Genomic DNA, 27,851 nt, shown 5'->3' with positions numbered 1-27,851 from the left:
AGGCTTAATGTTTTCTACTGTACCTCAAAGCAACCAGTAACAATTCCATTGAGATTCCCCAGATCTCACTAACACCTGTCAAGATAAACACATGGCTCTCTGGGGGAATCACCTTGGCAACATAACTGAGGGAATCTAGAAAAAAAGTAAGTCTTCCACATACAAAAGGGTGTTACACAGCCTAAACTTGATTAATGATTTTTCACATGCCTCCGAGGTCATATATCTCTTTAAAGCAGGAAAAGAAGTCAAATCAATCTCTGAAGAACAAATATTTTTGGAATGTACAATACTGCATCTGAAATGTATTTTAAAGAACTTGAAGGATGTAGAATAATTGTGCAATTTGAACTGAGCCTCAGAAAGGCTGTCTGAGACCAGCAATTCAGTCTCTGTCCCCCTAGGGCTAATATATTAGATTACAAGGATTATTGTAGTGGCACTATTTGTGCCACTACATTTAAGATTATGTCAGCATTTTCATTTTAAACCTGTACATTCAGAGGTTCATAACTCAGCTATAGGAAATTTGCTTGACATTACAAATGTGTTCTGCACAACAATGACACTTTTTTGGGGGGAGAAAAAAAAAGAAAGAAAGAGGCTTAAAGCTAAATAAGTATTTGGACATTTTCAAGTTATGACTGCCAAAAGTTAGTGTCGTTTTCTTGAAACTCTGCTTTGTAAATTCAGTTCTTTCTGCAGCTGACTTGTAGCACTACTGCTGTCTGGAATCTAAAGCAAGATATTGCACTGGACAAAGAGTAGATGGCTGCATCTCATCCCTTTTTTTTGCCAAGACTGAAGCAGGACTAACATGTTCAAGGAAGGCAGGAGGTGGAACTTCATTGTACATCCTCTTCTCGAGCCAGGCCAGAAAAGTGAGGCATGTTGTGTGATGTTCATGAGTCATAGTGAGGGATATCTTAGAAATCCTGAAATCCTGTCAGGAAACCCTGCTTAGAGATGCAGTCCTGACTTTAGGTACTCCACAAATACCATTTAAGGCTCTCTTGGCTACTAGTGGACTTCCTACAAAAAAAAAAAAAAAAAAAAAAAAACAAAAAACAAAAAAACAAAAAAAAAAAAAAAAAAACAAAAAACAAAAACAAAAAAAACACCAAAAAACCAATTAACTTTGCCTTGCAAGGTCTTTAAACTCAATCCCCCCATTTTATGGATGTTGCACTAAGTCTATTCTGAGCTTTCCTTGACATGGCTTTAATATCTCAGTTATTGTGTGTGGTAAACAGTATCAAGAGCTGCAAACGACTGTAATACACACACTTTTCCTATTTCTGGAGGTCTTTATCAACAAATAGGTTTTGCATATGCTTATACTGGATACAAAAGAGCAGAATACTGGGTTCTGTTGTTGGCATTTGTCATCAAACTTCTTGATGACTAATTTACAAGCTATTTTTTTGGTGGCTTGCTTTCTGTCCCCAGCTGAAGTATTTGCTGAGGAGTTCAAATCAGAAGCATTCAAGCTGTACCAGGGATGTCTATTTTCTGTGGCAATGCAGTGCCAATTCCTGCAGCAGCACTGGGAGAAGTCAGAGAGACTTTTGCAGGTTCTGCAGCAGCAGTAGCAGGCAATTAGGCTGGAATTAACCATTCATGTGGTAGCCCAGAGAGAGAGTGGCTAGAGACCATTTGCTACAGGACTACAAATCTCCTAAATGCCACATACAGATGGATTTGGCCTTATTTCCTGTGGCTTTAGATTGCAGTCAAAGGGGGAAGCTACACAAAGTGTCAGAAATCTTTCCGCCACATTAGACTAAAAAAAAAAAAAAAAAATTACAAAAAAGAAAATATGATGTTAAGTGGCATCACAGCACTGGGAGCCAGCAAAAGTCAACGCCCGGTGGATTCTGAGGAATCCCCCTCAAGCCAGCTCAAACCAGGGCTAATTCAAGTAAGGATGGACAAATCTGCAAAGTGCCCCAATGACTTAAGGACCAAACAGGGCTATTTCAGACAAAGAGGGACCTTCTCTGCACTGTCACAATTCCCCAGTCAAATTTCCCCAGGAAAATGTTCTCCACAAGCCCCTTCTGCTCTAAATTGAAAAGATCTGGCTTGTGTGCATGTCTTCAATGAAATGAAACAAAATGAAAATCAGCTTGATTTTGACAGCAAGGAATAACAAGAAAGAGATTACTTTATACATACAGTGTCAAGAAACATTTATTATGAAGATTTAAGCCTATCTGGATGGACAGAAAGACTTATTAACTGTACCAGGATTTGTTTTGAGCTATGCCTAGAGAGAGAATAGCTACACTACAGAGAAAGCAGCCTAAATATTTCCTTTGTAAGCTCTCCTTTCTCACATGATTACCAAAATTTTGAATTTCTTTGTGTTTTGTGGCTGCACAAATAGTCCATTCATTCCCTTAGGATCATATTTGTTACGTTCAAAGTATTCAAGTAGTTCATATGATAAAATTTATTGGCATAAAATAAACAGTTTCTGCCATGGGTTATGTAGGGTTAGGACACAAAGTGGACGTAAATGACAAGCCTTGGTTCAGTATCTTGCAATTAATTGGCTTTTGGAAGGAACATTCTCTGCTGTTTAAAAGAGGAAAGTTGCCACCTCCACTGTTACCACACATCAGTAGCAGTACTGGGAGGTACAGGGTACAGGTCATTAAATTCAGCATTGTTTATGGTGGAAAGAGGAAATATTAGCTTGGCTGTTTTCTTGTCTAAGCCTCTGTCTGTGGGCTGGATAAACCCAAAGTCTGGCCTGTTTAATTGTAATCACAGCATGTCCATGTGCTTTCAAATTAAGGGAGGGTCCAAGCCTAGCAGTGGGGAAAACCTGTAGCATAAAACATTGGTATAGATAATTGCATAGTATTCCTGTAATACACAGATTTGTGGAGGTATTTTGGGGTGGTTTGTTTGTTTTTTTGCTAATTATTTTGCTGAAGAGCAGTTGGGCTTCAGGCGTTTAAGAGTGGATGTTACAGCACTAAGTGCAGGATTAACTAGAGATGGCCAGGGCAGCCTGGTTGCATAAGGTGGCACTTAACCAAAAGAAACTCTGAATTTTACTGACAACTTCTGCTGGCCTAAGGCATGGTCTGCACTTCAGTTTTGCTGGTGCTGCTGAAGTTGTCCATCTTAGCTGATCTATTGCAGAGAGCTATGGTCATACCAGCAAGAAGTATCTGATTTAATTTGATGGAGTAATGTAAATTATACTCATGGGAGTATTTTTTTTTGTATAAATTTTCTTTAGGAGCATTTGGTGTTTATAGCATAACGACACCAGAACAAATCAGGGAAAGATGTGTTCTTACAATAAGGGTATTCTTGCTCAAAAAATTTAGGAGCCTACTGGTATTAGCAGAGTTCATTTGGTGGAAATACCTTGATTAAAAGTCACATTTACTACCAATGTGACCTGCATAGGGTAAGTGTTAAATGGGACTAACTTCACTGAGATAAATTCTTGAGATACTAAAAACTACCTTGTGAACACTAGAGTTCATTCTCACATTTTATTTACTATGTCTGCAGTGGAACATTTATTTGTTTACATAAACTCTTGTTTATTGTCTTCTTTTGTCCCACTTCTTCATTCTTTGAGTGAACCTTCACAGACTGATAGCAGCATGTTGATTGTGTGGGAAGCACAATTCTATGTCCTTGGGGATTAAAACCAGGTTATTTCATCTTCAGTTCATCCTCAGCTAACAGAAATTCATACTCTTATGTCAGCAGGGGGTAAAAAGGCAAGGATTTTAAATAAGAAATGCTGCTTACCTTCGTTCTTCATAGTGTTTACTTGCAGAAGCTTCTAACTTACTTGTCATTAGCCTAACTCTAACTGCCAAAACACCCAATTAAACTTCTTAAATAGAATCACAGAATCATGGGACCATTCAGGTTGGGAGAGACTTCTAAGATCCCTGTTAACCTAGCACTGTCAAGGCCACTGAATCATGTCCCTAAGTGCCACATAGAAACCTGGAATGGTTTGTGTTCAAATGGACTGTAATTATGATCTTGTTCCAACCCTCCTGCCATGAACATGGATAATTTTCTCTTGACCAGGTTGCTCAGAGCTGCATCCAGCCTGGCCTTGAACACTTCCAGGAATGGGGCATCCACAGCTTCTCTGGACAAACTGTTCCAGTGCCTCCCCACCCTCACAATAACAAATTTCTTCCCAAAGTCTAACCCAAATCTCTACAGGTCTTTTAAATACTTCCAGGAACAATTAATTCACCATTTCCCTGGGCAGGCTGTTCCCCCTGGGCAGCCTGTTCCAGTGCTTGACAAGACTTTCAGAAGTTTTTCCAGATATCCAATCTAAATTTTCTCTGTCATGACTTGAGGCCATTTCTTCCTGTTCTATCACTCTTTACTTGAGGAAAGAGACCGACACTCAGTTACAACCTTCTTTAAATCAAAACATGTAGAAAGTATAAGTGTCTGACTATCAGGATTTGCTTCAAATTGGAAAGAAGTTTTATTGGTTTGCTCAAAAAATTAAAAAAATTGTGCAAGAGAGGATTTTACTGGAATGTCCCTCTTTTGCTTTCCTGTCTCCATCTTGCTTTCATACACACTTCCTTCTTCACTTTCCTGGTGTTCTTTTAATTTTCAATCTTTTAATATTTTCTGCAAATTAATTCTCTCCCATTTCTCACCCTTGCACTGCATTAGATCACCTTTCTCTCCCATGAAACTTGGATAGTCCTCTCTTGTTTGTGGTTCAGAGTGCAGAGCCAGAAAAATGTCAAATGTTGTTAAAATTGGAGTTGCTACACCCAAGGTGCTGATCACATTACCAGATCCAGAAAGGGGTGCCTACTTAGAGGGCAGTCACCCTATTCACATTTTAATAGGGCTCTTAAGAGTTAGATGCCTAAACAGTTTTGTGAGGATTTGGTCTTTGTGTACTCAACTCTTGGTTTGGATGCAGAGCAGCAAAACAATCCATTAATTTAACGATCCCTAAGCAGTGTTTAATATCATAATGTTGCACCTAAAAATGACCCATTATAATCCAGATGATGAAAAAAAAACTTCACCAAGTAGTCTCCAGGCACAAATTGAAATTAGAAACTTCAGTGGCAGTTGTGTATGTGTGCTGCATAAATAGTACATATTTAATAAAGTAGAGCTCTTAAAAACTCCTTTTATCTTCAGTAAAATATTAAATGAAGTACCTTGGAAGTACCTAAACATTTTATTCATTTGTCCTTGTTTTTTAAACACTTTAGGCCTCCCTGGCACAGTAGATGGCAGATGGAGCAAGAATTTAGATTAAGGTACTCAAACTACAAAGACCTCCAACAACAGAGTGCTTCCACCAAGTCTTTCTGAATCCACACCAAAGTGGATCTTCAAACAAAGTTGAACAAACTGTGGTCAGGCTGGAAGGCACCTTCGGAAAGCCTCTCTCAGGAAGGTTACACACCCAATGGGGAATCCCCCAGTGGGGATGGAGCCATGCTTTCCTGGGTGCTGACAAGGAAACTCCGGCTGTAAGGCAGCACAATCCTGATGGCAGCCTTAGAACAGCACAGCCAAGCAAAGCTAGTCTAGACAGGGCTTGCCAGCTGAAATTTTATCTGCACAATTGTGTTGCCAACTGCATCGTTACACGGTTGGCAATACCGGCTTCCTATTTCAGAGGAGTGATAACAATTTTAAGTTCCTCGTCTGTAGGTTGTCTAGAATCATTAAGAACAGTCGAGTTAACTACTGCCTGTTTCCAAAACGGCAGCAACATGTGAACAGTTTAATGAAAAACTGGTTCCAGTGACTGAAATATTTTGTTTCCTGAGTCAGATTGATAGAAAACCTAGTGGTATTTATGGATGAAGTTTCTAACACGCATTACTTGCATCAACAGGAAACATATATCAGGAGGTTTAATTTTATGAGAGCTGTCAAATCCAGGCTGACTTTTCCTTAAGGTTTCATACCTTCTTCTCCTTCTTTCCCTAACTCCGAAACTTAGAGAAATTATTGTCTTTTATTTTTTTAGGAGGTGACAGTGCATGACAGTTGAAAGCTGATAGTTGGGAAAATTGGTGTTTCTTCTCTCACACGGGAGCTTTTGGAGACAGGTTGGAAAACTGACTTCCCCCTAAGCTGCCTTTCCCTCTGGGGGTGTCACCGAATGGCCAGGGCGAGTGCGGGCTTCCTTCGGGATGAGTGCCTGCTCTTCCACGGAGCGCAGAAAGGGCTCGGGCAGCGCTGCGTTAAGGCTTTGTTATAATTTACCTCGGTGTCCTGGCAAAACTTTGCCAGGTGCGTGGCGAGGCTGCGATACGACTTGTCCAGGTGGGCAGGGCAGGAGCAGCCACTTTTGCTGCTCCGGAGCTTCGGGATCTTTTCGTGGCCTCCCGGCACGACCCCGCGCGTATCTGTGGCCGGGGGCAGCGATCCTCCCTTGGGCTAAGCAAGGCGAAAAACCTTTCTCGTTCCTCAGCCTACGCGGCTGAGCAAAGGTTGTGACTTCCCTTCTCACCCGCGGGAATTAGCGCCTCGGCGAATTGCAGCGGTTTTTCGTTTAGATTAACGCGAAATGTGTATAAAAAAAAAAACAAAACCAAAACCAAAAAACCCACCCCATTCTCACGCCCACCGCTCGCCCTCTCGCTTTCACGCATCCGCTACCCGCACCCATGATCTCATGCTGCTGAAGGCATGGCACAAGATCCACGGCAGGCTGGGAGCGGGGGAGGGAAGGAGGAGAGGAGGGAAGGAGGAGGAGAGGAGGGATGGAGTGTGCGGCTCGCACACCCTGCTGTGCCCAGGTGCGGTACTGCAGGGGCTGCGCCTCCGCGCCCGGCTCCGGACGGCGCAGGACCCGGTTAGCCCTTAGCTCACCGACCCTCGGCTTTCAAACGTGACATCGGCCCCCATGGCCCCCTCCGCTCGGTGTGTGTGTCCGTGCGAGGGTGGTGGTGCTGTAGGGCAGCCCTCCGCCCTGTTTTGGGGGTAGGCGTGGGGCGAGCCCCGCAGCCGGGCGGCGATGCGGGAGCTGCCGGCGCCGCCCTGCAGCTGCGGGGGAACGAGGGGGGCTCAGCCCAGAAAGGATTTTTTTTTTTTTTTTCTCCAGCCCAGCTTGCGGCTGCGGTGGGCGGCCGAGGTGCGGTAGTTGAAAATCCCGGTAACTCTTTGTTCGGCGCCGTGTGTGCAATGACCGGATAATCACAGCCCGTGCCCGAATAGACCGAGGGGAAACATCTGATGGGCGAAGTTTAGGCCGATTAAAAGACCCCGAAATGGTTCTTTTTTAAGATGAAAGTGGGTTTTCGAGACACTGGTACCTCTGAACTGTCGGAGGAGGGGAAGTGCTCCCGCCGTGCTGCTGACTCCGAGGCGCGGGTGGGGAGGAGAGGCGTGTGAGTGTGTGTTTGTGTGTGTGTGTGTGTGTGTCCCCTCCACACCGCCCGAGCCGCGTTCTGGAAGTGCGCGGCTCCCGAAAGGCTGAGGAGAGGCAGCGCGACTGTGTGGGAGCTGAACTCAGCCTCCCTCTTTAACATAGGCTCGTCCTCTGCATTGCATCCAAGCCTCAGCGATTTGCTGTTCGGAGACTGCAGATTTGCATAGCCCTGCTCCTCGCAAGCATGCTTATTTTTATTTTTATTTTTTTTTTCTCTCCCAGCTTCTTTCATAAGGGTGCACTATTCTCCCTGAAAACATCCTCGGGTATTCCTTTCAATAGCCAGACCACTGAGCTTGCCGGAGCAGCCTGATTATTGTCTAGCGGCGTGTGCGAGTGTGCGAGTGTGTGTTCGCGAGTGTGAGTGTGTGTGCGCGCCGGGAGAGAGCTCGCTCGGTGAGGGCTCACCAGTTTGGAGATGAATGGAGGGAAGAGCAGCAGTTTGATTTTTCTCTGCTTTCCCAGCGCTGGCTGATGGAGTGGCATTCCCTTTTCTTTTTCTTAGCAGAAATGTGGCATGATTGGCTACACTGTGGATTACTGAGGATGGGGGAACGCTTGGCGTTCTCGTAGCCCTTGCAACTGTGGAGTATTGTTAATGAGCACCAGCCCCGGGAAAGCTGAAACTAACGATTGTTTGGGCACGGGGCTTTTCCCCGCTTCCACCTCTTTGCGAAGGCTCTGAACTGCCTGGATTCTCTGACTATGTCTCGGATTGTTTTGGGTAGAAGAAGACCTGGAGAAAAGGATCCTCACAGGCTTTCCCAAAGGGAAGAGATGGCTCGCCTGGTGCCGTGAGCTGCAGCCAGCGCCGTGTGCCGAGTGTGCGAGCGCCTCTGCCCAAAGTTTGCCTCCGTTGCTGTGGCTGCCGCTCCTCCCGAGGACGCCGCGGGCCGGCTCGCCGCGCACCGGAGCATGGGGGGGCTCCTCAGGGGCAGCCCGGAGCCGGGACCCGCCAGCAGCGGCAGCAGCAGCGCCGGCGGCCGCTTGGCCCTGCTCTGGATAGTCCCGCTCACTCTCAGCGGCCTCCTTGGGGTGGCGTGGGGCGCCTCCAGTTTAGGCGCTCACCACATTCACCATTTCCACGGCAGCAGCAAGCATCATTCAGTGCCTATCGCTATCTACAGGTCACCGGCTTCCTTGCGAGGCGGACACGGTGGGTCCGGGTGCCGCTCGGGGCCGCCAGAGGTCAGACCCCGCGGTCTGCGGGGCTGCGGCGGGCTCGGGGGGAGCATGAGGAGCACGGCGGGGAAGGAAGGCTGGGATGCGGGGCTGGGAGACCCATCGGGCGGGGTCCGGGCCCGTCCCGCCGCTCCCGGTGGGGCGGGGGGCTCGGTCGGTCCCGGTGGGGCGGGGGATGCTGGCGGGCATCCCCCGGGGCTGGGCTGGCGCCGTGTCGGTCCGTGCGCCCCGCGGGGTAGCTGCGGGGTCCGCGGGCGCGGGGCAGGCGCTGGAGCGGAGATTTCCCGCACCCCGCTGGAGAGGAGATGATTTCCCGCACCCCGCCGCTCCCTGCCCCGCCGCAGCAGCGGGGGAAGGAAAGCCCAGCCCGGAGGCGCCCGGAGCTGCGGCCCCAGGCTGGGAGCGCCACGCCTCGTTTCTCCCCCCTCTCCCCGTCCCCTCCCTGGCCCGGTGCGGGGACACACGGGCACAGGGCAGGGCAGGGCTCCCGGGGAGCCCGGCGAGGGGCGGGGAGGGAGCCGGGGCGCTGCTCGAAGCGCTGGTGATGATCGCGCTGCTTGCAGTTCATTACCTTGGTGGGAAGTCGATGAACTAAAGAAAAGGTCAGCTCATTATGCTGGGGATCGGGGGAGCGGCAAGCGCTGGCACACCGAGGGAGGGAGGCGATGCCCAGTGTAGCGGGCAGCAAAGGGACGGAGATGGAATTCTCTCTAAGTGCAAATACATTTTGGTTAAGAACGACAGTGCTCCGGTAGTTAGTTTCTGAAGTGACAGGAAGCTGCTTCAGTGCCTTTTAGAGAGCCCCCGTGCAGTTCTCTCTTCTTTTTGCACGCAGACTTGCGAGAACCTGCCCTTCAATACATGCAGAATAAGTGTGCATTACATACGTTCGGTAGGACCAAAAGCTGTCAAAGAAAGCGAAACACCAGACTGTGTTTTAAGGATTTAAAGCCTCCCTTTGTCTCCGAGGGAGGAAGAGAAGATAAAGAAACCCCCTTGTTGGTTTCTGATTAGATTATACAGCTTCATTCTTCTTCATTTTTCTCGTCTTGCCTTGCTTCATTTGCACGACCATGCGATTGTCATTTACAGGCTTTGCAAAGTAAAAGACCAGATCTTGTACCTAACCTCAGCTTCTCTGTGCAAGATGACCTAGTTGCAAGCACGAGGTAGTTAGGAATTATTGGATTTTTTCCAGTGATTAACAATGCCGGTATTGGTGGAAGCAGTAGCATTGTTTACCTGAAAACCTCCACTGTGTGCTAAATACCCTTTGATACATAACTGCTAGAAAAGTGCACAGAAATGCCTCTTCTTAAGCATTTTTTTAAAAACTTATATGACTGGTCTAATTAAAAGCAAAACAATTGAGAAATTCAGGCCACCACTCTTCTCAGTAGTGCACTTGAGGCAGTGCAAGATTGAGAATGCTGCATGTTCTGTAATGTGTGTGCTACAGGGGAGAGCTAAAGATGTATGTGTGTGCACACATGTGTCTATATGTCTAATTATTATTCTCCCAGTTTCTGCCCATATGGGGATATCATGTAGGGGCTTGTTATTCATTCGAGGGAAGGCTGAAAGGATGAGGGGAAAAGAAACATGATGTACCAGCTATGATTCCTTAGAAAGCATTTTAAAATCACACCTTTTGCCAGTTTTTGAAAGCATTACCTTGGACCTAGTCGAAGGGTGATGTGTAAAAAGGCAGGTTTCTCAGAAGAAATAAGTCTTGTTAAAGAAAATGAAATATGAAGGGGTGGAGCTGCCACTTAAGGACTTCATAGGAAGCCCAGGAGCCTCTCCAGAAGTTAAGTAGCTGATTCTATGGAGAGAGGGATGTTCTCTGTCATAAGGTGGCATTTCAGAATGTTTACTTGATAACACAAAGTGCCTTTGCTTTCCTATGTTTGTGAGAAATTCTGCTATCTGACAGCATTCCAAAACATTTGGTTCTTTTCATTATTAATTCTTCAGAGAGGTGTTCCCATTTGCTTCTGCAAGCCTGACAGAAGCATTTCTGTCTCAGGCTGAGCAGTGCTGGGCACAGCTCCTGTGGAGCCCAGCACTGCATCTCTGAGCATCCATCAGAGGGAACTGGGGGAGTGGGTGTGTGCTTGTTCCTTACCTGCTCTTCTCCAGTGTCCCTAACCCCTGCTGACTTAGCCAGGTGAGAATTTGCTTCTCAGCCTTGTATCCCTCAAGCTTACCTCAGTTTTGCAGAATTAATAATGAATTTTGTTCTCCTCTAACACGATTGTACATAAAAAATTGCAGTTTTTACGGTGAGCTCATAGAAGCCTTATTTTTTTTTTTTTTTGTTTTGTTACTTTGTCAGCTTTTTGTAGCATCACACCTGCTAAAAGTAGAAAAGAGCTTTTAGGACAGGTCAATTAGTCGATCCCAAATGGAAGCATTGCTCTCTAATATGGTGAATTAGAAGTGTGAAAGGAAGGAGGAATGATCACTTTGTTCAGGCACTCAATAAAGGTCACCACAGGCCTCAGACATCCACACCCTTCCCCTTTACCCCTGGCACCCCCACACTCTTGGGCTTAATTTTTTTATCTTTCATTTTTCCTTGAGCCAACACAATTTCAGCTAGTAGTATAAGCCAAGCCAAAAGCCCAGCATGGTTGGATTTCTTCCATTTCTTTAAAAAAAACCAAACCACAGTCTTGCTGCTAACATTCTCATCAGGTAATTTTGCTGGGATTTTGCTTAGTAGTGTGAGCTCATGTGGTTTTAGTGGACAGTATTGTGCCTCACAGAGACATAAACAGAATCCCAACCAAGCAATTAGCTCACCATATTAGACAAAAAGGAGTTCAGCACACAGTCTTTTAATACACTAAAAGTCAAAATTAAACATCTTTGAAGCCTGACCAAATGATTTTTCAATTTTGCTTTGTGACTCTCATTAAATTCAGGTGAAAGATGGGTGAAAGATTAGAAAGTTTAACCACAGGAATGAATAAGAAAATAATTCTGTGGATCATGACATCAACAGTGTAAAAAGAAGCCCTGAGAAGTAAAAGAAAGACAAATGTTCATAAATATAAAACATACACTGCTCAGCCCTCACCAGTGGTCTCTTGTAGCGTGTGGTTTATTTGATAATTTATGTCCTTCTTGATCCATTTAAGAAGGTGGTTATTGCTTTTTTATAGCTGTATCTACCATGAAGTCTGGCTTTTTGGGATTTTTTTTTTGAGTAGATAGAACAGTTCATACTCTAGGTTACAAAAGCAGGGATGGTCCATGGCAAAACCCATAAAAAATGAAAGAGGTTGCAACTTCTTCATTAACTTTAAATGAAGAAAGGCTGTTTCTTTAAGAATTCAGGGACATGATGGATGAGGTGTGAAAGGAAAATTGTGTGTTGAATATGTTAAAAGTGTAGCCATATGAATGGCTGTCATCATCCTCATTCAGTTCTGTCTTCCTGCAAACACTTCTCTACTGTCAACTCTTTTATGGCTCCCCAATTCAGTTACCAAATGGCAAGTACAGTGTGTCCACTTCTGATTGCTTCTGCTTTCTGTGCTCTCAGGATCTTGTTGAGGCTACATAAAAACTGATCCTGTTTTCTTTTTTAAATTTGTGGGAATAGGAGCCAGGAGGTGAATAATGAAATCTGCATGTTGGTATGTGCATGTGCTAGGAAAGAAAAAGCAAAAATGGGGAGGGAATAGGGTCCACATGCTCACAGGCAGAACTGAAAGAGCTGAGTTCTGTGTGTAGTAGGGGTTGTGCACTTAAGGACCTGAGTGCCAGAAGAATTTTGACTTATGAGGCCATGTGGGCCAGTGGTTTAGGTTTAGCAGTTTATATTTAGTAGTTTAGCAGTAAACAGAATGGGGTTCTGCTTGAAGAACAGAGCAATGTTCTGAAGTAAACAGAATGGGGTTCTGGGAGCAGGTTTTAAGAAAGTGGCAGCTTGGGTTGGTGCTAGGGACCTTTGTGGTGGAACAGTAGAGGGATTTAGGAGGTTGAGCTTCAGCAGCCAAGTTCCTAGGCAGGAAGAACGGGTCTGTGGAAAATGAGAGTTTTGAGGAATGAAAGTTGGCAGGTTTTGGAGCTGAGGATGGTGTGTTACCACAGCACATCCACTCCCCCAGTGTTTCCCATCCAGAGCATGATGTGGCAGCAGGGACACACACACTGATCTCCCACTCCTGAGCTAGGCCAGCTCTGTTTCACCATTTTTGGCAGAGCTCATGTGCACTGGAGTCACCCAAATGATGTTCATTTGGAGAGGCTTCTGCAGCAGAGTCACCAGCTCACTGGTGCTGGAGTACAAAGCAGCCTGGTCAGGCAGCTCCTGCTCAGGGAAGGTGCCTGTTGAACTTCACTGGAGTTTTCACCAAATGAAAACTATAGGACTAGAGTTGCAGCATGGCAGTGATGTAATTTATACCACCGTTGTGAAATATATGACCCAGACATCTTTAAAAGATGTCCCTATGATGTATAGAAAGCATTTATTTTTGTAAGAAACCCCTGACTTACAAATATAGGTGAAAGTAACTTCATGGCCATTTACTATTTTTTAATAAACAGGAACTGTTACTTTGTTATAGAAAGATAATAAACGAATTAGTTTTAGGGATTAGGGTTAATGAAATGACATTTTTGGTTACAATGTGTTTATGTTGCAGGAAAGAGTTATATTTTAATTAAAACATCAAATGTAAATGTTTCCAGATGTTCAAGCATTGTTACTCAGTGTGATGTTAGAGGTAGAGGTGAAAAAGTCTCATTTTCATCTTATAATTGCCTTTTTTAATGTTATTTCAAACCTGTTTGTATATCACAATCTTTTTAAATGCCTCCTTTTCATTCACAGATTTTCCAATACATTCTGGCTCTCCTGCTCTGAGTACTTCTTACACAAAACATTTAGACATTTTCAGGTTTTAAGACTGTAAAGCATAGTAGCTTTCTCAATGTCTTTAAATTATACAAATTTTATATCCCCTTTCAAAATTTCCAATATGCTCCATCAGTTATTATCCCCATCAGCTGCCAAAGTATTAACATCAGTTGGAATGGAGTGAATAACAAAGCAATTTCAGTCAGCCTAGTGCTTAATTGGCTGTGCAGTTGGATATGCATATTAGCAAGTGGGGTTTCTATATTATTATTTCTGTCAGTATGGCTTGTCAAGGAGGCACCCAGTCTTCAGCAGGATTGGGGACAGTCTGCAGCACTGTAATCAAAAGTGGAATGTTGCCCATGGATTTCTGATAAGCATCTTTATACAAGGCCCACTGCCTTGGTACATGCATAGCTATTGATTGACTGGGGTGCCTTTACAAGAGCTAAATAAATAACAATGCTGTTGTCACTTATCAGCAACACCACTTTTGCCTCAGCCTGTGGTAATCATGTTTTTCAGATTTAAAGCATGTCTATTGTCTTTTAATCAAATACTGTTTGAAATAAGTTATCAGAAGAAATTAATTTAGCATTCAATGCAGTGTACTTCCTGCTGTTTCTAATTTTCAAAGATGGATTTTTTTTCTGATAGTGAAAAGTTGACTTGGCTTTGAGGGAAATTTCCTTCTGTCTCTTCATTTTACTCCAAGGGAAAACTCTGTAGACAAAAGTACTATGCCCAGTGTGATTTAAGCACAAGCAATTCTGCTGATATTTTCTCCCCTTTCTCACCCAGATGATCATTACCATGGTAAACCAAGCTTGATTATTGGGACTTCAAGGGATCGCTTGGTTTAGTTCACTGAAGTTTATCTTTTGTCTTTCCTTGGTCAAAGTTTGCAGAAGTCCTTAATCTTTCTGAGCAATCAAGATGACATTGGTGACCTCTTTCTTGTCTTTCCCCAGACTCAGTTAATTTATCTCTCTGTGATTAAGTTTGATGTCCCCATGCCTATCACAGTATCTGTAATGCATTTTTTTAAGCTAACAACTTCCTTTCTAGTTTGTAAATACAGTGTAGGCACAGCTGATAGATCTTGCTGTGATAATAAGCTGAATTGTGAATGTAGCTGTGATTATGAGGATAATGGAATAGTCTAATTTGATGAAATAAAGTTTATTATATATAAAAACAGTGTTCTATACAATTAAAAGTAACAAACACAGAGGGGTCATGTACTTACCATAATTTAGGTATTATTTTCCTTCTGAATAGCTACATGGATGTCTGGAAGGGTCTTCCCTGCCTCTTTCTCATGACTTTATATACATTTGTTCACAGTCATGTGCATGCTCTTACATATCATGGTTGTTCTGTGATAATGAGAAAACAGTCCATAGTGGTGAGTTGGAAAAGAGAAAGTTTCCCTAAGAGTTGAAAATGTTAAAAAAGCTATTCAGTGACAATAGTCACTAGCCACAGATGCAGCTGGTCAGAAGAATAGAATGAATTACTCCTTTTCCCCTTAACTGACTGAAAAAATGAGCCAATGAAATAAATTGGGAAAGGAGGAGGGAAGAAAAAGTGGATGTTACTGCTAGATGTCACTCCATAGGACTGGGATAAGTTGGTAGGGAGGGTGCCATGCTTTGAAGCAGTCTTCATCTCTGACCCATGATTGTTGAATCACTTTAGAAAAATAATTGGGGATTTCTGAAAGCACTGAAATGGTCAAATCCACCAAAACAGCCCAGATTAAGGGTATGTCCGGGTCATGCACTGTAGGTGGCCTAAGAATGAAAAATATTTTTTTTCTGGGGCTTGGTTGACAAAGTAAATGTGTCAACCATCAACAATACTATAAGTACATGATATCTGGGATCCTGAATCCCAGAAATCCAGACAAGGCTGGAGATGAGGCGTGGTTAACCTGAAAGAGTGAGGAATGTACATAGTCTTTTTTTTTTTTTTCATTTGTTCCACATATTTGAACTGTAAGTGGCACAAGGACAAGCCTTTCTTTAGGATCCATAGCTAGGTATGTCCTGAAGAGCTTGCTGCTCTGGAGAAATGGAGAAACAGAGAAACAGAGGCTCAGCAGAAGATTTGCTCAGATCCTTCTGGTGTTCGAGTGCCTTAGCAGGGGATGCCCTTGGACAACTACTCCAAAATGTTAGAAGTGTTCACTCTTTCTTTAGCTCTCTTTTACTGCAGCTGTACATGCAAAGAAATGCCAACAAGCTTCCAAAGCAAGTTGACTGCTTTCTAAATGTGTTCTTTTATCCCTGCATATCTGCAACCGAGTTAGGGCTTCTCTAATTTACTTAATTAATTCAGCTCATCTGCATTCGTAGAATAAAGAACAGAGAATGACTAGACTTGGAGAAATTTCAAAAAAACATGAGAAATTTTCTCTACCTTGAAGAAGAATCAGATATATTCTTAATCCATGTTTGCATTTTTGAATTACTGGAGTTGGTTCTATTTCTCAGTGCCAGCAGCTCTAGAGCCCTCTAGATGAAGAGGAGGTGGGGACAAATTCCTGACTGACCAGTGGAGATGAAGGAACTGAGTGCTACACAAGGCACTAATGTTTCTAATTGTTAACCCAAGCCTGATTTGATTTTATTGAGGTCAAGCCCAAAATTTCCATTTCATGACCTGATTTGTTTTGCCTCTATCAGACAGGATGTGTCCCAAGTGCACAGCCTTTCTGTCCTGGTCCCCCTTCCTGAAACAATTCTGCCTAAACTGTGAACAAAATATTGTAAATAATAATGCAAACTCACGTATTTTTGAAATTCTTGAAGTAGTTAGTGGATGTGCTCACTTTATTTCACATGACAAGAATTATGAGGGAGCTTTCAGTGAATATAATGAATTGCCATATTTATGGAAAACATATGAGCATGAATTGAATCATGCCGTTATTTTGGGTTTGGATAGTCAGTGCCCACAGAGAGGAGTTTAGAAGTTGTGACAAAACAACAGATGTGAGATTAGCCCCTTTGGCTGTGTCTAAATGGATGCATCCTAAAATCCTGGTGTCCCAGTTGGTCAGAACATTCTGTGGCGCTCATCCAAGCCCCATCTTTCCACTCATCCTCTTCTCAGGCTGGTTTGTGTTTGCAGTTTGTCTTGCTGTGGATTTTAAATCTGCCTGGGGCATACACCCCAGCCCTGGCATTCAGAGCAGCTCTCAAATACTGCTGTTGATTACTCAAAAAAAAAAAAAAAAAAATTAAAATAGAAGTGCTGTGGATGTCCTCTTTGTAAATAACCTGTTATCTCAAATGAGGCTAAATAGAATATTAGATAGGCAAGTGAAGGTGAGGATAAATACTACATAAATACGTTATTTTATTGCTTGAACGTTTTTCCAAGCAACTTTTTGTTTCTTGGAAATTCTACTGAATTTGGGGGGGTATGACTGCTTCCATTATACCTCCTCTATTAGAAGACTTTATTTTTTGAGTCCTGCATCTAGGAAACTTGCAATATGGTGGTGTTAGAAATGGTTGGCTAGAAGGTGTTATGTGTGAGGGTACATAGCCCAAATGATCATTTTGACTGTGCTGACATCTAATAGGAACCCAGTCATACAATAAGATTGAAGCCAGAACTAATTTTGTAATGATGCTTTTTAACTTTTGTAGCATTTTTTCACATCAGCTCTTGAAGCTTCTTTCCACCACTCAGCACAATTTGACAGCTTTAGCTGTTGTCTGACATGAGTGTAGTAAAATCCACTGTATGGCATTTAGAGGGAGAACTTGGTGAAGAAAGAATAGTACCAACATTATTTTGCAGCAACAACAGCAAAAACAAACATCTCATTTTGAAATGTTTGACTTTCTTACCGTGCAAAACATTGCAAAACTGCAGTTAAGCATGCAGATAAGAGGAGTTATTAGTCTGCTAGGAAGAACAGTGGCCCATAAATGCCTAACCCAGACATTTAAATTGCAGTAGTACTGGCAGTGGTTTTGGCTGTTGTATGATTATCTAAATGAAAGTGCAGCTCCCATATAATTGTGCAGAAATTTAGCTTCAAAGAGCCTGAGGTCAGCAAAGGTAAATAATTAAACTGGGGAAAACATGTGATGTATCTTCTACATATCAACAGAGGCAGCTATTGATGCTGATATAAATCACGAATGACTCACCTGAAGATTCCTGAGATCCTATTTGTTCTTGCAGGATAACATTTCCATGCCAGGGAACTTACAGAGTTTGGAAAGGTGGTTTCAGTGAAATCAGTGTATCCTGTATTGGTTTTGTTGGCATTTGAGATAGGGATGAATGTCAGTGTTACTGCTGGAGATGTGAGAAACACTTATCCTAAGCTGGTCATAGCAACAGTGGCGTGAGTAAATAAATAGGTTGGGATTTTGCAAAACTTTTTGTTTGTTTCAAGCCATTAACTTCAGCTCAGCTGGCTATTTGATAATCACTCTCTTCCTTTTTTCATTTTACCAAATGTAATTAATTGAAAGGAAAAAAAACTTTAAGATATATGTAATCTAGGAATAAATTTATAATTGTATACAGTGTGTGGTGATGCTTTTGTCTTTTGTAGGGGTCAGTTAATTGACAAAGCATATTTTGGAGAAAAAGCAAGATCAGAGGGAGAAAATGAGCAGTCATTATGGCTAAATGAGACTTAGTGTAAATGAGTTCAACGTTGCTAAAAACCCTCTGTTTCTGTCATGTGGAAAAGTAGCACATGCATTAACCCTTGTCCTGCATACGCACTGGTGTCTCTCCAGCACTGCTGCCTGTCTTGGCAGAGGCTTGTCTGGAATGGTTATTCCTGTTTTGGTTATTCCTGTTTCACAGAGAGGAGCTGAGACACAATGAATCAGCTTTGCACTCATCTCCTCCTGAATGACTCTAAGAAATCACACACTGGCCAGAACCTGAAAATTCCCTCTGTGCCCCTTGTGCACTTGCCCATGGCATGAGAGCCAGAGCTGTGGCATGGCCAGGGTGTGTAACACGCTGTTCTCCACTGGCACAGCTCCGAGCAGATCCCATGCTGGCTCAGCAAATGCCAGGCTTAACTCATCCCTCTGGGAGCCACTCCTTGGGCAGGGCTCTTCCCACTGCTGCGTGTCAAACCAAGACCAGCACAGCACAGCTTAGGGGTTGTTCTGCTCTGCCTTTGCTTGTGCTTGTTAATGAACAGCCATGTGGTTATTCCCAGGAATACACACAGCTTTGCCTACCTAAATGTGAAAAGCAACTTTCCATAAGTCACACAGCAGCCTGGAATGGGAAAAGGAATTAAAGACTTGAGTTCTGTGTTGCTGTTTCATTCCATTGTGTTGTGCCAGTGCTAAGATCCCAGAGCATTTAAATGATTTCTGAACAAATACCACTCTTCCTTCCTTTGCTGTGTGGGTCACACTGTGTAATTCACAGAACTGACAAGTAGAAAAAAAAAAACAAAGCAGAAAAAAGGGTATGTAAAGATATAAGATGTAGGGGGATACGGTATGGGTAAATGAAGGTGGTGTAAAATGTAATCTTATCCCTTAAAGAGTTGCAGATGGGTTAATTACTAAAGATAGGAGTAGGCCTGATGTTAACAGGCCACACCCGTAGCCAATAAGAGCAGTGCTATAAAAGAGTGGATTGGCGGGATCTGGAGTCAGTTGGCTGCTGCAAGGACAAGGAAGAGTCAGTGCTAGAGGAGCTGCCTACAAGAAACGTCAAGGAGGTGTGGAACCCTTGCAATGAAATGATAATAGAATTGTTGCAATGTTATGATAACAATAGGAGAGGGCAGGAAGAAAAGGAAAGTGAGTTGAGCAGACAGCATATCTTTGTTGAAGATAAACAGGCATATTTTCTTCCTCTGAAAATATCTGTGTTTCCCTCACCTCCTCCCCACGGAGTAACTCCACAGTTATCTGGTTTGATTTTTATAGAGCTACTGTAATTATTTTTGATGTAGAAAAGGGCTGAAATATCGAACTTTCTGTGTGCCAGAACACTGAACTTTGAGCTCTCACAGATGAGCTTTGCCTGTCTTTTGGTATAGGTCAAATCTTTCCAAACTCTCCATCATTGCTTACATTTTTGCGTCCATAAGAAGGGCAGTTCCTTTAAATATTGTTCTCTGCTTGTCTTGTAATTCAAGTTGCTCATGGTATCTGATGTCTATTAAGTGAGAAGGGCAGTCATAATGCATTGAGTTGAGATTTGAACTGGTGGCTTCACCTCGTGTCATTTCGTTTTACAGATACTGTTTGCCATTTAAATGTTCCCTCTCCATGTAATTGCTCTGGATGTTTGAATGTTGGCATCTGTAGGGAAAGCATTTTCTCTCCATTCCATGAGTGAATGTGAATGAGGTGAGGATTTAATTCAATGAAGACAGCTTTGTTGAAAAGGATTAGTTGCTTTCATTTACTGTAGGACTGTTAGCATAATTAGCAGTTCATCAGAATGATTTCACAGGCCATTTTCTCTGACAATGACCGGGACAAGGCTTTCTAGACTGCTGAGAGAGGGTCTGATTTACCATGTGCAATACCCACAGATATGAAGAACCAGCAATCACAGCGAGAAGGTCAGCAGTAGCTTCTTTTCATAATTTTTTAAAATAATATGTCATGTAACTTGTCTTTTGTTTCTTATCTTAGTGAATGTTACAGTTTTTAATATTTGTGTTATGGTGGCATCTAGAAATTTCAGTCAGAGGTTATGTGCCCATTGTGCTAAGCAGATGGATTGAATAGAAAAAGACAAGAAAGCTGAGGAAATAATCACTCTAGTGCTGACAGTACTCTCTGGGGTAAGTTTCAAAATAGCTCAAGAGCTGTATAAAATTAATAAGCTGTTCCCCATGTACTGAAATCCTCTTTCATGTTACACTGGCACTGGAGATCTCTGTAGAGAGGAGTGGCTGCAAGTAAGATTTGCAAGAAGATGGGGCTGAAGATTGTCCCTAGAAGTCCAGATTTTACTGAGTGCACATTAAAAATATACACCAAAATATTCTGGATGGAACTTGTCCTCTACAAAATCTCTGCCTTGATAAAGTCTGTCTAGTCCCTCAGAGCAAGGTTTACTTGGCATAAAATTTGAATCAGTGTCCTTTTGTTTCTTTGACATCTTTATAACTTTCTTCCTTCATAGCTGGAAGAGATGGGAAATCAGGGAGCATCGCTTTTATCTAATAAAAATACAATGTTAGATTGTATAGATCTAGGATGTACTAGGTCAATTTGTATTCTCTGATGTAGACAGATGTTTTCTCAGGATCTAGATTTGCAGTGTGGTATTAAGTTTTTAATTTTATTGGGGCATTTAAAAAATGTTATTTTTTTTCATACAGTATAGGCTCAGTGCATATATGCAGTAAAAAACCTAAAAATAAAGATGTAGTATTAAATCATAATTAGAAAAAAAAACAACCCTGTTACCTGTCATGCAGAAAACCCTGACATAATAAATGCCACCATCATATTTTACTGCTATCACAAATAATTATTCAGCACATGTCCATAGGCTCAATTTATTGTATCATATTCACTTAAATGTGTTTATGAAACGATCCTTCAGCACACACATGCATTTTATCAAATTTTAGATTCCTTGATAAATGGCACAGTTCTTTTGCTATGTGGCATAGTCTGTCATACCTCTAATCCAATTTTCAAATAAAGGTATTCTTAGATCTTCTTCTAATAAGGCTATTTGTTTTGCTACAGTTATTTCTCCTTTGCTTATTTTCTTGTGGAATGGATTAAGATTTAATAATGATGTATTTCTTAATAAACAGGGCTAGAGGACAGCTTATTCCATTACCTTAGATACACTATAGTTACCTCTTCACTGGAGCCCATTAAATCTTCTTGGATAGTACTTAGCAATATATGAAATTCTTCTTGTTTTTGATTTCAGTGGAGACATCCATCCAAATGTTCTGAGTTATATTGCATAATTGTCAAGGAGTTAAATATGCACAATGAAGATACAGGAGCTAAAATGTATTGGCATATATCTAATATTTATATATAACCCTTTTAAAAAAGTCAGGATGTATTGCCATTTTCAGCCATTCTATCTTAATCTAAATCATGGCCTCTGTGTTTTCTTTTGCAGTCAGCCAAAGATCCTTTAGAACATTTACCCTGCAACTTTGCAATTTTAATTATCTGATAAAGTGTATTAAATTGTGGTACGGGAAAAAACAATTACAATTTCTCAGTAAGTTCATATCTTACTAGTAGTTTTCCAGGAAATGGAACCCAAGATGGTAACAGATTTGAGAGAAGAGATCTCTCCAGTTCTCTGCTTGTCCTTTGCATTTCAAATTTGGGTCTTTAGGTAGTGTCACCACTGGCACTCAGTGCTGCTGATTCAAATTGTTGTGTTTTGGCCAGCAAACTTGTTTTAGGTCTAATTTCAATATCCACACACTGTGGCAGATTCGTGCACAATATTACGCACAATAAACTCTCTCTGACGTCATTCCTCAGACACTCTGGAAAAAAAAATTAAATATGAGTGAATTTTTACTGTTAGAAGTGTGAAGTTTGTACACCTTGTGCTCACAGTGATTGAGTGAGCCATGTCCTCTCCAGCTCAAGGTGCTGCCAAGCTGTGGCTTTCAGGTCTTTTCATCAGCCTGGCCCAGAGATGTATTTGCAGCATGAGATACAGAGGATGCTGCTGTTTCTGTGGTCAGAAACACCCAGGCCAGATCCTTTCCTGGCAGAGAGAGTTGGGAGGTGTATTTTGCAGTGTTTCATGACCACACCTTCTAGGAAGGTTGCCAGTTAGGTTTGGTGTCTACATTGCCTTTTAAAGCATTTCTGTTGGCAGATCTGTTGAAGACTTCAAATGTCAGTGAGCGTTATCTAAACAAAGGTGCGATTGCACCAGTGGATAAATCTTTCCCTTCATTGCTACAAACCCCAGAACCAGGAGAACATTTCTGGTCTGTCAGTGAGCTACAGCTCTCCTTCCAGCCTGGCCAGCATCCCCAGCTGGTGGCTGGGGAGGGAAGCTAATGCCTCACAAGATATGGGCAGTCCTGTTTAATTTAAGAAACGAGACAAAGGGCCTTCACTGCTGCTTGTTTTATGTTCCTGGGAATCTCGTGTAGCAATAGAATCTTTAGTGGATAAAAATTGTATGGGGCAAACACTATTTCCCAGACAGGCAAATGAATTATCACTGACAAGAAAGCTACACACGCTGAAATATTATCCAGGTATTTTAGCAATTTAAAGGATGTAATTTTATGTGCTGGCTATTTCTTAAATGTTCCATTAATTTAAGAACTCTCAATATAAATGCTAATTTAATTAAAATGTCTTTGTATTTTAAATATAAATGAAAACAACAGGCTAAAGCCTTGTTGAAAGTTAGTATGGGCCCCTACTTATGCATAATTTCTGTTATCTTCTGCAGCACTGTCTTTGGGTTTTTTTTCTTTAAATGAACAATATGCACAAACATTTCCTGTCTCTTCTTTTAAAATTTCTTATAACAGAGTATTTTTGACAGGCCACTTTTGCTTTCAGAATTAAAACTTCCCCCACAAATGGTTAGTAAGAATAACAAAACACTGTGTTTTAACTTGGTAGGCATGATGCTGATACCAGTTGGCATTTAGCTGTCCCATATACTAATTCATGCATGTGAAACAAAATGATTATACTTAGAATTTTTAGTCTTTTATCCAGTCCCTATCAGAGAAGATGACTTTAAATGAAAAACAGTGATAATTTTTGTTTGCCTTTTACCAATAATTCTTTATTGAAAGAAGAAAGTAATGCTTTGCCTCCTACATAAGTATGCTTTTCTGAAAATACACCTACATAAGGACCAAATTAGCCATTTTCAGGCATGGTAAATATAATAAGTTGGGAGCCTTGATAGAGAGCAGAGTCTGCAGAAGAGGCAGACTATCCATGGGATTGTGTGGATGTACCAGATACCTCAGTTTCACCACCAATATTACCATTCCCTTGTTAAGAAAGTTTCCTGGTTGTGTTATAAACCTTCAGCTGTCTTGACCTGTCATTTTTGGAAACCTGTCCTGGATTCAAAATTATGGGCTTTTTGAAGCAGACTGGTCTTCAGTCCTGCCCATTTGTGTATACATCCATATGTATTTCTGTCTGTAGAAAGAATTATGTCATGATTCAGACCCAGGCACCAAGCAAGGCCCACCCTCAGCCACCCACTCACCACCAGCAGCATTGGGGGAAACAATCAGGAGAGTTCAAGTGGCAAAACTCATTGTTTGAGATAAAGATGGCTTAGTAAGTAATGCAAAATTCCATGCTTGCAAGCAAAGCAATCCAAGGATTTTGTTCCTCTCCCATGTGCAGACAGGGTTCAGCCATCCTCAGGACAGCTGAGGCTCCATCACATGGAGCAGTGACTTGGGAATATGAACACCATCCCTCCCAATGTGTCTGTCTTCCTTTTTCCCCAGCTAAATATGCTGAGTGTGATGCCACAGGGTATGGAATGGCCTTCTGGACCTTCAGCTGTCCCAGCTGTGTCCCCTCCCAGCCCCTCGTGCACCCCACTGCTCGCTGGTGGGATGAGATGAGCAGCAAAAAAGGCCTCAATTCCATGTTAGCCATGTTCAGAAATGACCAAAACACCCCTGAACAACCAACAAGTTGCCAGCACAAATCCAAAATGCAACCCCACGGTAAATACTAGAAAGAAATTGAACTCCCTTCCAGCCAAAACAAATACACCTTCTAAGCATTAAGATAATAAGACATTATTAAGATAACTAAGGTAGAAATTCCACTGAGCTATTTAACGAGCCAGATTCTGATCTCCTGTATCCTTAACAATTACTTTATTCACCTGTGTCTTCTCTCAGAAGCTGTCTTTGCACATAAAGTTGTGATTTCTACTTTCTTTGTGTCCCATGACTGCATTTCCATGGAGTATTTGACCAGGGCAGGAATGGAGAGTTAGTTTTATTGTCAGTTGTTCTCAGGCTACCCACTGGTAAATTAAAAATTCCTCTCTGCCTCCTGTAGGGCTGGTAACAATCTTCAGTAAAATATTTTATGAATTAATGGATAAGGAATAATATTCTGTAATTATTATTTAAAAAGGGATTTACATGTATTGTTCTTAGGTCAGGCATTTGCAACAGTGTCATCCACTGCTTTAAAAGATGGTTAAGCCTAAGGGTCAGCAGCAGCATCAGGATATTATTTCTTCAGGGATTTTAATGTCTTGTTTGACTGTGCAGGAATCTCTCATTTCCAAATGCAACAAGCTTTTATTTATTTTTTTTTCTCTCTAACAGTAGAATATAGCAAAACATGACTCTGGTTAGTTGTGTTTGATCTCTCATATTTTAGGCATCTCTGGTGGGAATGATGAAGTAGCTGCTGTGTTTCTATAATTCCCATTGATACATAAGCATGTTTGGGAAGACAGGCTGAGTTTAGATCCAGATCTCCTATGGCTGAATTGACTAGAGGGAAACCTGTAATTGCAGCATGGGTTCAGGGCAATAATGACAAATAATTACTGTTTCCAGAAGGGAGACAAAGGTTTGTAATTTCACATGAGCTGTTAGTGCATGCACTACTGTTGCCTTGTGTACTGTGCTAAGAAGGATCTTTTCCCTCCTCTTGCTTGGGAGATTTCAAAGTGCCTGTATAACCTAAAATTCATTTTGGCTTTTTTTTACTTCATGTTCACAATCAAATTCTCTTGTAATGGGTGTTTAAGTGTCCATAGAAGACTCATAGCCCCGATATTCACTTAGCAGAAGAAACATGGAAGTGTCACCTGTGTACGTTGTTAAAGGCTCGTTTCCATTCGAGGGTCAGAAGAAATGATTTTTCCACAGCAGATAGGATAGAAAGTGCTGTTTCCAGGTTCCATAATCAAGACAAATACAACTGCCTGTTGCCATGCACCATATATTTTCCACATTATAGTAATGGATGCACTGCTGCCACCTGCTATGTCAGGACTTGCAGCTAATTGGAATAAGTTATGTGTGTTCCAGTTACACTTACGGTCTATAAAAGGCTGCTTTGTCCTAAACTAGATAATAATTTTTGATGGATTTCCTTATGGCAGCAGATATTGCTGTACTCTGGTGAGAACCATTGTTTTTCATAAACACAGGTGTTTTCTGCACATATTAAGGCTTTAGAGAGGATTTTTTGTTCCTGAGCTTATGCTAATGTGTATGTGGTATTCAGTGAGATGATAGAACCTAGTAAATCCTGAAAGGGACATGAATAGATGTGGCTGAGACTGTACCATCCACTCATGGCTGCTGCCTGAAAAACTGCTAAGTGCCCTGTTGCTGCTTCAGCCTCAGATCTTTGATAGTTTCATCAAAAGCTGTTGCATCCTTCAGTCCCTGGAGGATGGTTCAGGCCACATGAATCAGAGGTGAGATAACTGCAGGGGTAAGAAGCTCCCCTGAGTGTCCAAGGTACAGTCCACTTGACCTGCTGGGGACATGGCAGATCCTCTGCTGCCTCAGCTTCACCCAGACAGGTGGGAATTGTCCCCAGGATCCTATAAAATGTGTGACATCCCTCCTGTGTTTTCTCTGAATTTCTCTGCATTGTTTTTTTTCACTGTGGTTGCGATCTCACGATCTCATCATTTCTTGGCAGGTGCAATCTTGTCTCAAGGTATAACTGTGACATCAAAAATCATAAATGTGGTACTTTTTAGGTGAGATTAATTTTTGGAATAGAAACCTAACTGGAATTGGTACCTGATAGTTGCAATCTAAGTCTACACTCATGTAACAAGAGCTGAAGCTGTATGATTACCAGAGCACAGTATGTACAAGTTTAAAATAAATTTCCCTATAGGAAGTGATTTATTACTTTTGAAAGATACCAGATCCCTGTGCTTCAATGATTCTTTAATTCTCAGGGTTGCAGATTTGCCATGACAGAGTGACAAAGGGGATTAATTGTAAGTGATCCATTTTTGCTCCTGTGCTCAGTCTGGAGAGCAGGTATTTCAGCTCCATCAGGCAGCCTGACCTCTTCAGAGAAGAGATATTCATGACTTTTCCTCTCAGATGCCTCATTTGGTCCCAAGTATCAGGTCCCAAACCTGTTGAAGCTGCAGGTTTCATCCTTCACATCTTTATCGTTCTTACTCCAAAAGTAACTGGAATGGTCTCTTTTCTTTGTCCCTTTTTCTCCACCAACATTTTCCATCTCCTTTTTTAGATTAAATCATAGGTGATCCCCAAGTCTATGGGCAACCACTAAAAACCAGGCTAGCTATTCTGTAAAAGAAAAGAGAGAATGACATGATTATGTGCCATAAAAATATGAGACTATTTGAATTTGTATTTTATAGTGAAATAGTTTACTGCCTTTTAGCATACATCATGATGACAGTAAGGAAAAAAATTGGGACATTACACAGAACATAAAATGATGGGATTTTTAATGCTATGAATTTCTTTTGTACCCGTCCATGTCCCATCTCCATGACAATACCATTTATTGTTAGTCAGCCTAAATAGTGAGGAGAGCTTCCAGAAAGCCAACTTCAGTCTTAGAGGCTTCTTGTGTCAGGAAGAAAAGAAAACTTCTCTGGTACCCAAAAGAAGTAGCAAATACTTTTACTAGGAGGTATCTCCATCAGTTCATTGGAAAGCAGTTTTACAAAACCTTTTTTTTTTTTCTTTCTAGATGTATCCTAAAACTAGCTCCCTTAAACCTGTGAATTAAACATGTGCACAGGAGAACGTGTCCAGATTTGTGAAATAGTCTTCTTGCTTCAAAATACACTAAGTATAAATTATGTCTGCTCTTTCCAACTCTGGTTGAGTGTTGGTTTGTGTTTTAGTAGACAATTCTTGTCACCAAACTTGATTAGATAATTTTTAGAAGGAACTGAGATGTGAAATGCATGAGCCACCTTAGCAAAGTTGGGGCAGCTCTTTAATTGCTAGTCCAGCCAGCCTTAGCTTTTTGGTACAGTGAGTTTTGTCATGTGCAAGTGTAAGTAGAAATGGTTATTAGCCTAAGATTGACAATGTCTTGGCTGTGATTAATAATTTTCCTTTAAATGTAATTAATCATTTTCCTTTAAATGGGATTAATAATTTTCCTTTAAATGTGTGTTAATCAAAGACTTAGTTATTAAAAAAAACTGAAGGATCTGAGAAATGCCCTTTGTCTTTGATCATCTCTTAAACTTGTAATTAAAAATATCTAAAGCTAATAAGAGTTTTTTTCTCCAAAAGTTTGCCAAAACGGAAGAATCTAGCTAGATTAATTAATCTTTGCTCTTGCTGAGAGCAGAACATATAGAGTTGGAAGACTGAGAGCTGCAAAGCTTTATTTTGTGCTGAAATCCCAT

At 41.8% G+C, this 27,851-nt stretch overlaps 1 protein-coding gene across 33 annotated transcripts in view; it reads left to right on the top strand.

Annotated features, from left to right (window-relative positions):
* Window positions 1-27,851, top strand: part of NRXN1 (neurexin 1) — a 681,984-nt gene that overhangs the window by 399,129 nt on the left and 255,004 nt on the right. Inside the window, exon 1 of one of the 33 annotated variants that reach the window (XM_064709405.1) lies at window positions 7,448-8,582. The exons of 29 other annotated variants lie outside the window; for them this stretch is intronic. In XM_064709405.1, the coding sequence (XP_064565475.1) occupies window positions 8,342-8,582 (241 nt within the window). In that variant the 5' untranslated portion in view covers window positions 7,448-8,341. Of the gene's footprint in view, window positions 1-7,447; window positions 8,583-27,851 lie in introns of those variants that run through there. 3 more of the 33 variants (XM_064709404.1, XM_064709403.1, XM_064709401.1) reach the window with 3 other exon arrangements.

This window comes from Zonotrichia leucophrys, chromosome 3 (genome assembly GCF_028769735.1).
Source record: "Zonotrichia leucophrys gambelii isolate GWCS_2022_RI chromosome 3, RI_Zleu_2.0, whole genome shotgun sequence".
Lineage (NCBI taxonomy): Eukaryota > Metazoa > Chordata > Aves > Passeriformes > Passerellidae > Zonotrichia > Zonotrichia leucophrys.
This window is presented reverse-complemented; position numbering and strand designations above follow the sequence as displayed.